The following is a 14,896-nucleotide window of genomic DNA, read 5'->3' as shown; positions in this document are numbered from 1 at the left end:
CAAGCCCAGGGGGAACCCTGCAATAGCACATGGGGTGGGTAGGCCCAGTGCTCACAGGGCACCCTTCAGTCACACACGGGACGGGCAACTGAGGACAATACTGTAACTGCAGGCAGGGAGCTAATGTGAGTTTGCGGTTCCCCAGCACCCAGGCGGGATCCCCAGAGGGCTGGATGTGCTCGGAGGGCTGCTCTGGAGAGGAGGACTGCCTGCCTGCCCGCCCCCTCTCCGGGACTGCCCGGATTAGGAGCTGATTAGAGCTGTTATTAAGCTCATTTCTCTCTGCCTTTAGCAGCGGGCAGCTGCCTGGGGCCGTTGCTGACCCACCATGGACAAGGAGAACAGCCTAGAGAGAAGCCGCAGGAAGGCTTACCTTGAGGTGAGGACTGAGGGGAGCCCTGCGTCTGCGCTGTGTCTTTTTGGGGTGCCAGTGGGAGCAGGGGACTGAGGCCAGTCACTGGGGATTGGAGGGAAGGCTGAGCCAACCTCACAGCAGCCCTGTTACATGGGGCCCCAGCTGGCACAGGGAGTTCTCGCCCTTGAGGGCTGGGTGTTTCTCAGGCCAGGCAAGGGGGTGAATGTCTCCAACACACCACAGTCCTATGGGTGGGATCATTGGCGAGCCCCAGGTACTGAGCTGACTAGGGAGCCAAGAGGGTCCTTCCCCAGGGACAGACGCATCTATGGCTGGACTCCAAATAGCTTGATTTGCTATATAAGCAACTGGAGGGGACCCCAGTCTGGGACAACATGAACAAGGGAGAGTGGATCCCCAGCATCCCGCCCCCCTAACCCTTCATCTGCCCAGGCACCCCCTGAAATTCTCCCCCCAACCCAGCAAGAGGAGACACAAGTCACTTGTACCCAGTCGTCAGCCCCAGCTGGCAATGGCTCTCCGGGCAGAATGCCAGCTACCCGGAGAAGCAGTGTCCTCTGGAGAGAGGGGTGGGCTGGAAGCTAGGCCCTGGCATTGGGATCCCACTGCACACCAATGGGCCTGGCCTGCAGCAGGCCAGCCCCGTGCCCCATGCCTCAGTTTCCCTCTGTAAAGTGGGGACAGTGCTGTTGCCCTGGAGGTGGGAGGTTAGTCAGTTACCCAGGATTAGTTGGTCTGTAAAGAGCTCTGAGAACTGACACACGGGGCACATGGCAGGAGTTAGGGTTCTAATGGAGACAGACACCAATGCCAAGCTCCGCAGGAAAGGCGGTGAGCAAAGCAGCACAGGGCTCAGAGGCACTGAGTCACGACCAAAGCTGCAAGGAGTCCTGGCCCCCAGCCCATGTGCACTATGCCCCTTTGGGGAGCCGTCAGATGGGAACATCTCCCCACAAGTACCAGGAAAGCCAGGAGCAGCACCAGGTTCAGCTACATCCTGCCACAAACCCACCCTTCCTGTGCCTCGACACGGCCAGGGCAGGGCAAGGGAGTGGGCAGCAAGGTCGTGCACCGGTCCATCTCCCCCAGTCCAAGTTGGGACCCAGGCGTCACACAGGTGTGTGCATGCAGGGAGGGGGAGCTCTAGGTGTGGGGAGGAGAGATGGATAATGGGGAAAGCCCAGCGGTTAGCCCCAAGGCTGAGGGACTGACTCCTGGTCCTTGCTGCCCACCTGCCCCAGCCCAGCTGTGGAATCCAGTTCTCTGGTTCCCTAGTTCGGTGTCCCCCACCCCTCTGCATGGGAGCACGCCACCTGTCCTGGCTCCCTTGTTTCTTCTGACCAATAAGAAACTGCCTCCCTCTGCCCCCCTTCCTTGCTTCTCCATTGCTACACCCCCTGCACCCTTCCCTGTGCCCCCTTTGCTGCACCCCTCTATCGCCCTTCCCTGTACCCCCAAAACCCCCTTCACTGCACCCCTCTGTCCCTCCGTCCCCCTTCACTGCACCCCTCAGCCCCTTCTCCTCCCCATTGCTGCACCCCTCCATCTCCCTTCCCTGCACCCCCAAAACCCCTTTCACTGCACCCCTCTGTCCCTTCTCCCATTCCCCATTGCTTTGCTGCAACCCTCTACCCCCCTTCCCTGTGCACCCTTTGCTGCACCCCATTGCGGCACTCTTCCATCCCCCTTCACTGCACCCCATCCTTTTCTCGTTCCCTAGTCCCCCACCCCCTTTCGCTCTCTGCCCCTTCGCCCCTCCTCCACTGCTGCAACCCTCTGCCGCCCATCCCTGCACCTCTCTACCCCCTGCTCCTGCAGCAGGCATGCCTCCATCCTGCCCAGCAGCGCCCTGAACTCAGGGTTACACAGACATGTGGCCATGAGTCACAAAGCACAGAGGTGGCTTCCCTAGGTGACAGGGTGGGTGCATAGCCCTGTCTCTGGGATGGACGCACACTCTGGGCTCAGGCGGGGAGACGTGCAGGCAGAGTGCAGCTGGGTGGCTTGTCCGAGTGGCTGATCTATTGGTCTTGATTTCTGTGGGAATGTGACAGAACTGCAATCGGCAGCCAGGCCTGTTGTGCTGGCTGTAGGCCTGGAGGGGTGCAGCAAAGGGGGTAGGCTGGAGGGGGGAGAGGGGTGCAGGGAAGGGGAGAAAGGAGCAGAGGAGCAAAGGAGTGGGGGGCACCGAACTAGGGAGCCAGAGAATGGGGTTCCTGAGCTGGGCTGGGGCAGGTGGGCAGTGAGGGCCAGGACTCAGTCGCTCAGCCCTGGGGCCAACCGCTGGGCTTTCCCCATTATCCTCTCCTCCCCCACACCTAAAGCCCCTCCCCTGTCATCGTTAAACCCAGGTCCCAGCTGAAGGGCTTCCCCCAGGAGCTTCCTCACAGGGGACAGGTGATGGATTGCGAGCCCCGCAGGGACCAGTGTCATCTCTGTGGCCTCTCTAGCAAAGTGCAGGTCTCTGACCACTTCAGCTTCCTCGCCCCCTTCCCTGCCTGCCTGCCCCTTGCTGACGGGGAGAGGGAGGGAGAGTTCAGTTAGAAATGAGCAGAGTCCAGGCGCTTGCTGCTCCTGGGGAGTTGGGGGAGGCAGGACTGATGAAGCCAAGCCCGTCCAGCGGCTTTTCCTGGTGCAGGGGATGGGTGATCCCGCACATGCACGCCTGCCAGGCCCCCACCCACCACGAGCACCCCCACCGGCTCCTGCACACACATACACCCACGCATGTGTGCACACTCTAAACCTTGCAATGCAGGTACCACCCCCCAGCCTAGCACTGGCCCACGTATCCTTGAACACACCTTCCCATGCGTGCCCCCCCCGCCCACCCTCCAGTGTGCACATGGGCCCGCCCCCCCGACACGTGCACACACCCTGGACAAGGCTCAAGTGACCCCGCACTGCTTTGGAGAACTTCACCAAAGAGCAGAAAGCCAGTCTTTGCAAGAACACGTCAGAAGCCCCAGCAGACCCAAGCCATGGCCCATCCCCGCTCAGGCTCTCCCTCCCTTCATCGCTAGCCCCCTGTGGTCACCCAGGCAGCTGCCCTCCACACCCCAGCACCTACTGAGCCCAGCACTAACTGAAGGGGAGGATCAGCAACACTGAGCCTGGACCCAGCTTCCCCAGGTGGGGAGGTCAGGGAGCGGGGGAGAGTCAGGAAGTCTTTCTTCCAGAACAATGCCCAGATGGGGTTACCAGGCACCCCTGCTCTCTCAGAGAGTAGATCCTGTGTGTGTTCAGGGAGGCCTGGCTGGCTGGGCTAAGTAGGCCAAGCAACTGACCCGGTGGCCCACACTAAATGAGGAGATTGGCAGGGATTAGACCTCAGGATACTCTTGGCTTTCAGTCCACTCCCTTCATGTATAAAGCAGCCACTGAGGGAAGGGGCTGGCAGTGCCTGGGAGACCTTGGAGCTGGTGTCACCCATGATCAGCCCCACTAGAACAGGGAGCAGAAGTATAGAAAGAGAAAAGGAGGACTTGTGACACCTTAGAGACTAACCAATTTATTTGAGCATAAGCTTTTGTGAGCTACAGCTCACTTCATTGGGTGCAGTGAGCTGTAGCTCACGCAAGCTTATGCTCAAATAAATTGGTTAGTCTCTAAGGTGCCACAAGTCCTCCTTTTCTTTTTGCGAATACAGACTAACACGGCTGCTACTCTGAAACCTGTCATTATAGAAAGAGAGACACTCCTGTGCCAGATAAATCTGGGAGCCCTGCTAGCCTGACACTCCCCCCTGCTGCGCTGGAGCAGGCCAGTGGGCACACCTACGGGGCAGGCCTGCCTCCTGGTTGAACCACATCAATCTAGTCGGCAAAGTGCAAAGGTCCCACAACGCAGGCTGTGCAGGGAGGGAGGAGAAAGCCCCAGCTGAGGGCCAGCCCAGCAACCCTGACCCTCCCTGCTAAGTCCTTACCCAGGCCTTGGGTAACTTGTTTCTGGAGGGGTCTGGGGAAGGCTAGGCAGAGAAGGCCCAACCGGTCTCTGCCCCGAAGAGCGCACTGTGGGGCAAGTAGCAGCAGGGCTCCGGCAGTCACTGGCTACAGCAGCTTATCCAAGGGGCCCAGACACAGATTCTGCCCAGCACCTTCTGCAGGGGGCATCATAACTTATGGGGAACATGGGGATCTCTACCAGGCTGCTGCAGAGGGTTCTGCATGGGAAGTCGGGGGGGTTGGCCAGAGGCTCTGCAGGGGGGTGTTGCAGGGAGCTCTGCAGGGGGCATCATGAGGGGCCATCGGGGTAGCTCTGTAGGGGGTTCAGCAGCGGGCTCTCTGGAGGGGGGCTCTGGAGGGAATGTCACAGGAGGCTCAAGGGGGCTGTTGTGGGGGGTTCAGTTGAGGTGTTGCAAGGGGCCCTGGGGGGGTATTATGGCGGCGCTTTGTAGGGAGTGTCATGGGCGTTCAGTCAGGGGTGACATGGGGGCTCATGGGGAGCTCTGTGGGGGTGTCACAGGGGTTCAGTTGGGGTGACATGGGTTCTCTGCAGGGGTGTCATGGGCGGTTCAGTCGGGGTGACATGGGGAGCTCTGTGGGTGTGTCACGGGTTCAGTTGGGGTGACATGGGGGCTCATGGGGGCTCTGCAGGGGTGTCATGGGCGGTTCAGTCAGGGGTGACATGGGGGGCTATGTAGGGTTCACTCAGAGGTGACCCCAGGGAATCATGGGAGACTCATAGGGGTGTGACAGGGCATTCAGTCAAGGGTGACATGGGGGTTCAGTTGGGGTGACATGGGGGCTCATGGGGGGCTATGTAGGGTTCACTCAGAGATGAGCCGGGGGAATCATGGGGGACTCATAGGGGTTTGGCAGGGCTTTCAGTCAAGGGTGACATGGGCGATTCAGTTGGGGGTAACATGGGGAGCTCTGTGGGGGTGTGTCAGGGGTTCAGTTGGGGTGACATGGAGGCTCATGGGGGGCTATGTAGGGTTCACTCAGAGGTGACCTGGGGGAATCATGGGGGACTCATAGGGGTGAGACAAGGCATTCAGTCAAGGGTGACATGGCGGGTTCAGTCGGGGGTGACATGGGGGCTATGTTGGGTTCACTCAGAGGTGACCCTAGGGAATCATGGGGGACTCATGGGGTGTGACAGGGCATTCAGTCAAGGGTGACATGGGGGCTCATGGAGGGCTATGTAGGGTTCACTCAGAGGTGACCCGAGGGAATCATGGGGGACTCATAGGGGTGTGACAGGGCATTCAGTCAAGGGTGACATGGGGGGTTCAGTTGGGGTGACATGGGGGGCTATGTAGGGTTCACTCAGAGGTGACCCGAGGGAATCATGGGGGACTCATGGGGTGTGACAGGGCATTCAGTCAAGGGTGACATGGGGGCTCATGGGGGGCTATGTAGGGTTCACTCAGAGGTGACCCGAGGGAATCATGGGGGACTCATAGGGGTGTGACAGGGCATTCAGTCAAGGGTGACATGGGGGGTTCAGTTGGGGTGACATGGGGGGCTATGTAGGGTTCACTCAGAGGTGACCCGAGGGAATCATGGGGGACTCATGGGGTGTGACAGGGCATTCAGTCAAGGGTGACATGGGGGCTCATGGGGGGCTATGTAGGGTTCACTCAGAGGTGACCCCGGGGAATCATGGGGGACTCATAGGGGTGAGACAGGGCATTCAGTCGGGGGTGACATGGGGGCTATGTAGGGTTCACTCAGAGGTGACCCTGGGGAATCATGGGGGACTCATAGGGGTGTGACAGGGCATTCAGTCAAGGGTGACATGGGGGGTTCAGTCGGGGGTGACACGGGGGCTCATGGGGGGCTATGTAGGGTTCACTCAGAGGTGACCCGGGGGAATCATGGGGGACTCATGGGGTGTGACAGGGCATTCAGTCAAGGGTGACATGGGGGCTCATGGGGGGCTATGTAGGGTTCACTCAGAGGTGACCCTGGGGAATCATGGGGGACTCATAGGGGTCTGACAGGGCATTCAGTCAAGGGTGACATGGGGGGTTCAGTCGGGGGTGACACGGGGGCTCATGGGGGGCTATGTAGGGTTCACTCAGAGGTGACCCCGGGGAATCATGGGGGACTCATGGGGTGTGACAGGGCATTCAGTCAAGGGTGACATGGGGGCTCATGGGGGGCTATGTAGGGTTCACTCAGAGGTGACCCGGGGGAATCATGGGGGACTCATAGGGGTGTGACAGGGTATTCAGTCAAGGGTGACATGGGGGGTTCAGTCGGGGGTGACACGGGGGCTCATGGGGGGCTATGTAGGGTTCACTCAGAGGTGACCCTGGGGAATCATGGGGGACTCATAGGGGTCTGACAGGGCATTCAGTCAAGGGTGACATGGGGGTTCAGCCGGGGGTATCTCGGGGGCTCATGGGAGGGGCAGTGTCTGGCTAGCTGCAGAGGGCGCAGCAGGGAGTTCCACAGGTTGGCGATGGTGGGGCCTGCTCCTGAGCCCTGCCACACAGCCCAGCCCCCTCCGCCGTGGGGCAAACCGGGCGGGGGAGGGGCAGATACGCCCTCCGGGCCCCGCCCACCCCCGTCCTCACGTGGCCGGACACAAGCTTCCCTTATCACGTGACAGAGCGGGCGGGGGGGGCAGAAGCCGGCGGACCCTCGTCACGTGCCAGTTCCTCGCCCGCTGATTGGGTCTTGGCTCCCCGCCCGAGCTGGGGCGGGTCGGCTAGCGGCGGCGGCCGGTGAGTGTCGGGGCCGAGCGGGGCTGGCGCGGCCGCCGCTCTGCGGCCACCAGGGACCCCGGCGCGGGCCCGAGGAGCCTCCGGCCGGCCGCGGAGCTGCCGGTTACCATGGCTACCGCGGGCCGCGCGTGCCCGCTGAAGTGCCCGGGTGGACGCGGAGGCGGGGCCAATTCCGGGCGCGCCACGCCCCCTGCCGGCGCCACGCCCCCCGGCCTCTTGCCCCGCCCCCCAGCCCCCTAGGGCCCAAAGCCGCAGCACGTGGAGGCTGCGGGGGGCTGTGGCCCCCCAGCGGGGAAAGGGGGGCCGGGCGGGCGTTGAGGGGGCTGACAGCAGAGGGCAGGGCGCGGGGGGGATCTGCAGGGCCCCCATTCGTAGCCCTACTCGCCCCTTGTAACCACCCCGGCCCGCTGCCCCCCGGCCCGGCCCGGGCTGTGTGGGAACGTGTCTCCCTGGCTGAGCTGCCCCCCGGCCCGCCCCGGGGCTGTGTGGGAACGTGTCTCCCTGGCTGAGCTGCCCCCCGGCCCGGGCTGTGTGGGAACGTGTCTCCCTGGCTGAGCTGCCCCCCGGCCCGGGCCGGGGCTGTGTGGGAACGTGTCTCCCTGGCTGAGCTGCCCCCCGGCCCGGGCTGTGTGGGAACGTGTCTCCCTGGCTGAGCTGCCCCCCGGCCCGGGCTGTGTGGGAACGTGTCTCCCTGGCTGAGCTGCCCCCCCCCCCCCGCCCTGGGCATCAGCACATGCCGGGGGGCCGTTCTGGTCTGTCTCCACTGCAGCGTGAGCTCAAGTCAGCAGACCCTGGCCCTGAGCGTCCACACTCGTCTGTAAGCCCGGGTGTGGAGCTGTTACGCCCTGAGGTGTGTCGGCATCTACACGGCATTATGCAGGCCTGAGGCCAACCGCCCATACCCCAGAGTTCTTGCACCCTCCCAAACCGTGGCCGCTGGAGCCCTCTGTTCCTGGGGCAGCGTGGGGAAACTTGACTGGCCGCCGAAGCTGCTTTGTCCAGAGGAAAAAGAAAGTCAGGGCTTGGGATTGTGGCTACTTTTGGCACACTGCCAGAGCATGAGTCCAGTGGGGCTGCATCTACACTGCAAAGCAACAGGGCTTGAACCCTGGCTCCAAGGTTGACTGAGGCTCAGGTCCTCCACCCCGGTGGGGTCCCGGGACCCTGGGTTAGCATGATTGGTGTGTAGGCAGAAGGGGGTTAGTCTTGAGGCTGAGTTCAAACCCTGGATTTACACTGCAGTGTAGACACACCCTCAGTTCCTGGGTGCCCGTCCCCTGCACGTGGAGGTTGGGGCCTGGGGCACTGCCCTAAGGTGGCAGCCAAGGTCCGTGTGACTAGGGCTGTCAGGAGATGGTGCTGCAGTCCTTAGGAGGGGTCAGGGTCGGAGTCAACTAAGCTGGCGGCTGCCTCTGCGGACAATGCTGAGGTTGACCCACCAACCCTTGGCTCTTGCAGATGATCGAAGCAGACGGCATTGGCCTGAATGCTGTCTTCATCCTCATCATGTCGCGCATGTCGCAGGCCTCGGGCTCCATCCTGCCGCCGCTGAGCTCGCTGGTGGGGCCCAAGAAGGTGTCTCCCGCCGATGGGCACGGGGAGCGAGAGGAGTCAGCAGACTCAGGTGAGGACAGTAACTCTGTGTGGCTGGGCAGCACCACACCATGACAGGTTCGGGCAGGAGGAGAGCTGGACACCAAAGTCTCCATTGAAAGCAGAGAACATAAACCCCAATCGAGGGCTGTGACAGCAACTCCTTGGCAGCCTGTGGTGGCCTGGGCCGCTCGCTGCAGTGCCAGGGCATGCTTGGCTGCTGCCAGCTCAGGTAGACACCTGGGGCGGGGTGGCTGCTCTTTTTAGTCTCTTGATCCTTTAATTGCATTTGTGCCTCTTTCCTGCAGCTCCTTTTGTTCAGTCTGGGCCATTTAATCCCTGGGCATTACTGGCAGGGGAAGGGCAGCTGCAGAGGCAGCGATGGGGGAGGATAAGAAGCAGTGCAGGCTGAGAGAGTGCAGAGGGGAGGCAGGCAGGGGGCTGGCAGCAGGGAAGAGAACGAGGAGCTGAAGGTGGCAGTGGGTGACCTGCAGCCTTGTGTCACAGCCCCGACAGCAGCGGGAGCAGGGGAGACAGAGCTATGCAGGAGCTTCCCCTTTGTCCCTCTGCATCCCTGGCACTGTGGGTGTTCACCTCTACCCCTGTTCTGTTGAACAGTGCGGGCCCTCCAAGGCACAGTTGGTGTCCCCAGCAGCCAGGCGAGTGACGGATCTAGCTCCTTTCCCCATGGCAGGGGTGTCGGGGGTTCCCCAAAGACAAGTGTGGGAGTGGTGGGTTGAGGATGGGGTAATTACGGGTGGTCCAGGGGCTATAAGGCAGGTGCCTTGTGGTTCTCCATACCCCAGGCCACTGGAGCTGGGGGTGTCCTAGGGAGTGTTGGGGGCACATCTACAGGAGCATGATGGACCGTTGGGGGGCATATCTCTGCTCCCCCTACGTATTGGGCTCTCTCCATTCAGCCCCAGCCTGGCTCTGCTTTCGCCGCTGCGGGAGGTTACGGGGGTTCCCTGGGGCTGCAGCTGCCTCCTCCCATCTCCAGGCTCCGTGTCTTGCAGGCCGCAGCTCCCTGAGCGGCTTTGCCAGGTCCCTGCAGAAGGCGGAGGCCCTGCTGTGGAGCTGCGTGAACCCCAGTGTGCAACGCCTCCTGCAGCCGAGGCACGCCGGCGCCGGGGCCTACGACAGCGACGAGGAGGACTCGCCCGGCGCCCTGGCCTGCTTGGCCCAGGTGGAGCACAGCTTGCTGGGGCTCAGCCGCTGCCTCCGCGTGCAGGAGAACCCCCGCACGGAGACCTTCCAAGGCCACGTCAAGCCGGCGGCCGGTGAGACGGCCCAGGGCGCCTTCTCCTACCACCCCGTCTACCCCAGCGTGGCCAAGCGCTGTGCCGCCTTGCACGCCCTGGTGCAGCACCGCCATCACCTCCGCCTCTCCCGCGAGTACAGCCGCCGCCTGAAAGGGGCCTCGGACTTCGTCCGCCACCTCCTGGCTCTCCTGGCGCTGCAGGACTGGGGAGGGGACCCTGCGGGGAGCAGGCCGCTCAGGGGGCTCTGTGAGGAGCTGCGGACTCACACCGGCCACTGGAGCAGGCTGCAGCACAAGATGCGCAGCGACCCCTGGCTGCGGGGGCTGCTGCTGCAGCGTCACGAGTCGGTGAGGCACATGCAGGGGGTGCTGGGCCTGCTGGCCCTGCACGCCACCCGCCTGGCGGAGCGCTACCTGGAGGGGCTGCTGCACTGCCTGGCACGGGCCAGCCCCGCCGCCGTCTCCCCTGCCCAGGTCTCCGACCTGTTCCAGGGCCTGGAGATCTACAACCAAGTGCTGAGCGACCAGGCCCTGGAGCGGGCCTCCAGCGAGCCGGGGGCTGATCCCGCCACTCCACTCCAGCGCAAAGGGGAGGTGGGGGGTGGCGCTCAGGCCTATCCCATTGGGCGGGTGCTGGGCATGCTGGCAGCCGAGAGAGGCAGGCTGGCCGCCCACAGACTCCACCAGCTCCTCGTGCGGCGGGCACAGGGGGACAGCCTGGAACAGGTGCACTGGGAGCATGCTGTGGTGCCTTGGGCCCTGGACCACAGCAGCAGCGAAACAGATATGGGGTCCCCTGGGCCCCCCACAGTGGAGGGGCTGCCGAGCCTCCCCGAGGAGCTGCAGGCACTGTGCAGGGAGGACAAGGAGCTCCTGGACCTTGTTCTGGGAGTCCTGGTGGCCTCCACTGACACCCTCTGGCACCATGTGCTCAAGAGGCCCAAGCAGGAGAAGCCCCCGGCAGAGGAGGGCCAGGAGCCCCCAGTGGTGCCGGCAGCCAGCCCGGGCCTGGACGAGAGGCTGAGCTCAGCCTCCCTGCCCAGCTGGAAGTCCGTGCGCTGGCTGGATGCTTCCTACTCGGAGGCTGCCGAGGTTCTGTATGCGCAGTACCGCCCACTCTTCTGGGAGGCCACGGCCGCCTCGCTGGCCCATCGCCTGGAGCTGCGGCAGGACCAGGCACAGCCCTTCGGAGGCCTGCCGCAGTGCACAGAAAGGGCAGCAACCACGCTGGCGCAGGACCTGAGCCAGGCGCTGAGTCAGGGTGAGTGCCGGGGGGCGGCGGGGAATGGGACGTGGAGCCGTTCCCCTCTAGGGGACGCTGGCTCCGATCCAGCCCCAGGGTTGGGGCCGGGTTGGGAATGGGGCACAGGGTCTTTCCCCTCCAGGGGGTGCTGGCTCCCATCCAGCCCTGGGGCAAGGGACAGGCTGGATCGGGGGGCAGGTAATAGGACATGGGGTCTTTCCACTCTGTGGGGTGCTGGCTCTGATCTGGCCTCAGGGCAGGGCCTGGCTGGCTCGGGGGAGTGGGCGGGGTTTGGAACACGGTGCGTCTCCCTTCTGGGGGTGCTGGCTCCCATCCAGGTGAATGTTTTGGTGCCCAGATAGCCTTCCCATCAGGGCTGCGGCGTGGCCTATGGTGCAGGAATTGGAGTCTCAGGCCAGGAGTTTGCCCCACCCTGGCAGTATCTGGCTCCGCAGGAGCCAAGGGCTGACTGGCCTGGCCTGATCCCCTCCTCCTTCCCCGGGGCTGTGCCTGCCCTGGTGCTCACCCCTGTGTTTGCTTGCAGCCCGCGTGCCCCCGGAGTGCAAGGCGGCGCTGCAGCACCTCTGCCAGTGGCTGATCTCTCAGGGCGTCTTCCAGAGCTGGGACCGAGGTAAGGCCCAGGGGCTGCTGGCCTGGAGGCCCTGGGGCCGACTGGAGTCCTTTGCGAAGGCCTGGCTGCAGCACTGGGGCTGGAGGGGCTCTGGGAACAGGGGGCCCTGCGTGGGGTATTTTGGGGGCATGCTGGGAGTGGGGAGGCTCTGCAGTGACCACTGGGGGACGGGGCAGGGAGTTTCAGGGCCCCAGTGTGCTCCCCGTTGGGCCCAGTGGCAGCAGCATCTCCCTCCCCCACCGTGGTGCTCTCTTCTCTCCCCAGGGTTCTGCCAGGCCCTGGGTTCCAGCCTCAGCGATAAGTGCGTGCCTGGACCCAGGACAGTGGGCACAGCGCACAGCAGGACAGCCCAGCTGCTCCGGGAGCTCCACCCTCCCCTGGCCTTCGCCCTGAAATGCCTGGAGCCTCCACTCGCTGCAAGGACTGGTGAGTGAGGCCCTGCCCGGACGCCAGGGTTCTCTCGGCTGCAGGGCTGGAGACTCGGAGGCGGAAGAGGGTTCTGTATCAGCCAGAGGAGTTGCTCACCGTGGGGGGTGGCTCCTTCTCACGGAGGGGACACGCCCCAGTGCTCTGCAGAGAAATCAGCTTCTAGGGCCCTGGCACGACCTGTGCCCCCCACCCCCAGGGCCACCCCCGGTGCTGCCCATCCCACCCCTATGTCAGGGGCTGCCCCTGGTGCTGCCTGGCCCCCCTCCCACGACCCTAAGGCTGCCCCTGACACTTCCTGGCCCCCCAACCCCCACACCGGCCCCTCCCAGCCCCAGGCACTGCCCGGCGCCCCCCCCACCCCAGCGCTGCCCCCCCCCCACCTCCTGGGCCACCCCTGGGACTGCCTCCCCCCCCGAATCCCCATCCCCCTGGGCTCTCCCCTGCCCCAGCTCACTCTGCTCCTCGGGGTCTCCTGGCTTTGACCATTAACCCATTGTCCTGCCCTGCAGCGAGCGGCAACCTCGTCTCCCCAAGTCTCCGGCTGGAGCTGCTGACTCGCTGCCTGGCCACAGGGCAGGCCTCCTGCTCCTGGCTCATGGCCAAGGCCTATCAGCACCTTGCGTCCTGGTCCCTCTGCCCGTTCCTGCTCGTCACCCAGGGAGATCTCCAGGCAAGTACAGCTCCTGGGACGCTTCCTCGGGCTGGGACCCTCAGCCAGGGAGATGCTGTCTGGGCCTGGGGCCTCTCCCTCCCACAGCTACAGGGACCCGACCCCCAGCTCCCAAGCTGGAGTCCCTCCCTGTAGAGTGCCAGAGCTCCACGGGTGCAGCTGGCCCGTGGGAAAGGAAGTTGGCAGCGGAGGGGTTGGGGCTGGGATCCCAGGCCGGGGGAGGGCTGCAGCTGGCCCCCAGCCAAGCTCTCTTTGGCCATGGCTAGGCTCAGGGCCTCATGTCTTCCTCTCCTCTGCAGCTGTTAAAGGCAGAGACCACCAGGTTGGCAGAGCTCGTGAGTGGGGCCTTCCCTGAGGGCGGGGACAGCCCCAGGTGGGTGCAGCCAGCCCTGGGCTCCCACCAGGAGTGGCAGCTGAGCCTACAGATCCATTCCACCGCTGCCAGCATCCAGGTAAGGGACCTGCCCTGCCTCGCGCTACCTGGGAGCGCTGCAGCGCCTCACGGTGACTGCGTAGGGTTCGGGTCCCGGGGCTTCAGGGCAGGGGCCCTGCCTCGGGCCAGCCCATTCCTCTCTGAGCCACAGCCCTCCTCTGGCGAGCCCGGGGAGCTGTGCCACAGAGCTGGGCACGGACTGGAAACTCCTGCATGGAGGGTCGGAGCACCTTCCTGTCCCCAGCCCTATTCTCGCGGGGCAGGGCTGGGGGGGCGATGCCAGCTTGGACCCGGGGGAGGGGGCAGGGCGGGGGGGGCGATGCCAGCTGGGACCCGGGGAAGGGGACTGTCTGATCCAGGTGGGCAGGTTGTAGGGGGGAACAGCTGGTGGCAACTCTAGTCAGATGGGTGGTGTGGAGTGTGCAGTGCTGGCTCTGAGCTAGGTAGGCTGGAGGTGGGGCCGGCCCCAGGGTGGTGGCACCGGCTGGAAGCCGGGCTGGGGCCGGCCCCAGGGTGGTGGCACCGGGTGGAAGCTGGCTTTGCTCCATTTCCTGGCACACGTGCCCGGGACCCACTGCGTCATCCTTGCTGCACTAAGCTGGCAGGTGCCTGAGGGTGGGGGTGCGAAGCCAGGCTCTCCCAGGGGTGCCGGCCCAGCTCCCGCTTTGTTCCCCAGAGCTTCTCCCAGGACGTGCTGCAGATGTTCTCCACCGACTGCAAGCGGATTTCGGCAGAGATCTTCGGCCAGACCATGCCGCTGGGCAAGCACTGGAGAGCAGGCCTCCGTGCAGGTACGTCCCCCCGTGTCCTCCATGCCGAGCACCGTCCGCCGACAGACCTGGTGGGCAGAGCAGCTCAGAGCTGGCACGTCAGCCTGAGAGCAGCTTCCTTCTTGCCCAGGCCTATCCCGGACCCTGCCCTGCCACGGCAGCCCGGAGCACCAGCTCTGGGCCCGGGCCCTGCTGGCAGGCCGCTGACCCGGCTATCCCTGGTAACTCTCCCAGGCTGCATGGATCGCTAACCCCCAGCATGCTGGGCTGGCTGCCTGGCATTGCCGGCGCCTGGGGGCTGCAGCTTGAGTCTCTGGGGCAGCACCGTGCCCACAGGGCCCAGGCCAGCCTGCCCCACTGGCCCCGGGGAAAGGCCCCGGGTCCCAGTGAGAACTGGAGGTACCTGCTGCTGGGGGCGCAGTGTGACCACTGCCCTCCCCCATCCCGCCCCTCCCTCTGGTGGTGGAGCGACTCAGTATCCAGTGCCCCCTGGGGGCCGGGCAGGGCATAGCTGGCTTTTTGGCACCCCAGTGGGTCACTGTAGAGTCTTGCCCTTCAGGGGTGTGAGTGTCCCACAAATGGGTCCATCGGCCTCACATCGAGTCCTTCCTCCCTGCTCCCCGGGCTTTGCCCACCTCCTTGCCCAGGCCCTGCTCTCCTCTGGGCTCCAGCCGGGTACCCGGAAGTGAACAAGCAGGGTCTGCCTAGTCAGACCTGCTCCCTCCCTGCTCTGCCTATCAGCAGGCCCTTCCCACAGCTCTGGATCTGCTCCAGGCTCCCCCAGGTGGGAATTTAACTCCCTGCTGCCACCCTC

At 64.3% G+C, this 14,896-nt stretch overlaps 1 protein-coding gene across 3 annotated transcripts in view; it reads left to right on the top strand.

Annotated features, from left to right (window-relative positions):
- Positions 1–173: 173 nt before the first annotated feature.
- Positions 174–14,896, top strand: part of CCDC142 (coiled-coil domain containing 142) — an 18,202-nt gene continuing 3,479 nt past the window's right edge. Inside the window, exons 1-8 of one of the 3 annotated variants that reach the window (XM_073343137.2) lie at positions 174–379; positions 8,511–8,676; positions 9,662–11,167; positions 11,694–11,780; positions 12,045–12,206; positions 12,719–12,879; positions 13,179–13,331; positions 13,989–14,103. In XM_073343137.2, coding sequence (XP_073199238.1) covers positions 329–379; positions 8,511–8,676; positions 9,662–11,167; positions 11,694–11,780; positions 12,045–12,206; positions 12,719–12,879; positions 13,179–13,331; positions 13,989–14,103 — 2,401 coding nt within the window. In that variant the 5' untranslated portion in view covers positions 174–328. Of the gene's footprint in view, positions 380–7,010; positions 7,053–7,081; positions 7,903–8,510; positions 8,677–9,661; positions 11,168–11,693; positions 11,781–12,044; positions 12,207–12,718; positions 12,880–13,178; positions 13,332–13,988; positions 14,104–14,896 lie in introns of those variants that run through there. The other 2 variants (XM_073343138.1, XM_073343135.2) reach the window with 2 other exon arrangements.

This window comes from Lepidochelys kempii, chromosome 4 (assembly GCF_965140285.1).
Source record: "Lepidochelys kempii isolate rLepKem1 chromosome 4, rLepKem1.hap1, whole genome shotgun sequence".
NCBI classification, from domain to species: domain Eukaryota; kingdom Metazoa; phylum Chordata; order Testudines; family Cheloniidae; genus Lepidochelys; species Lepidochelys kempii.
This window is presented reverse-complemented; position numbering and strand designations above follow the sequence as displayed.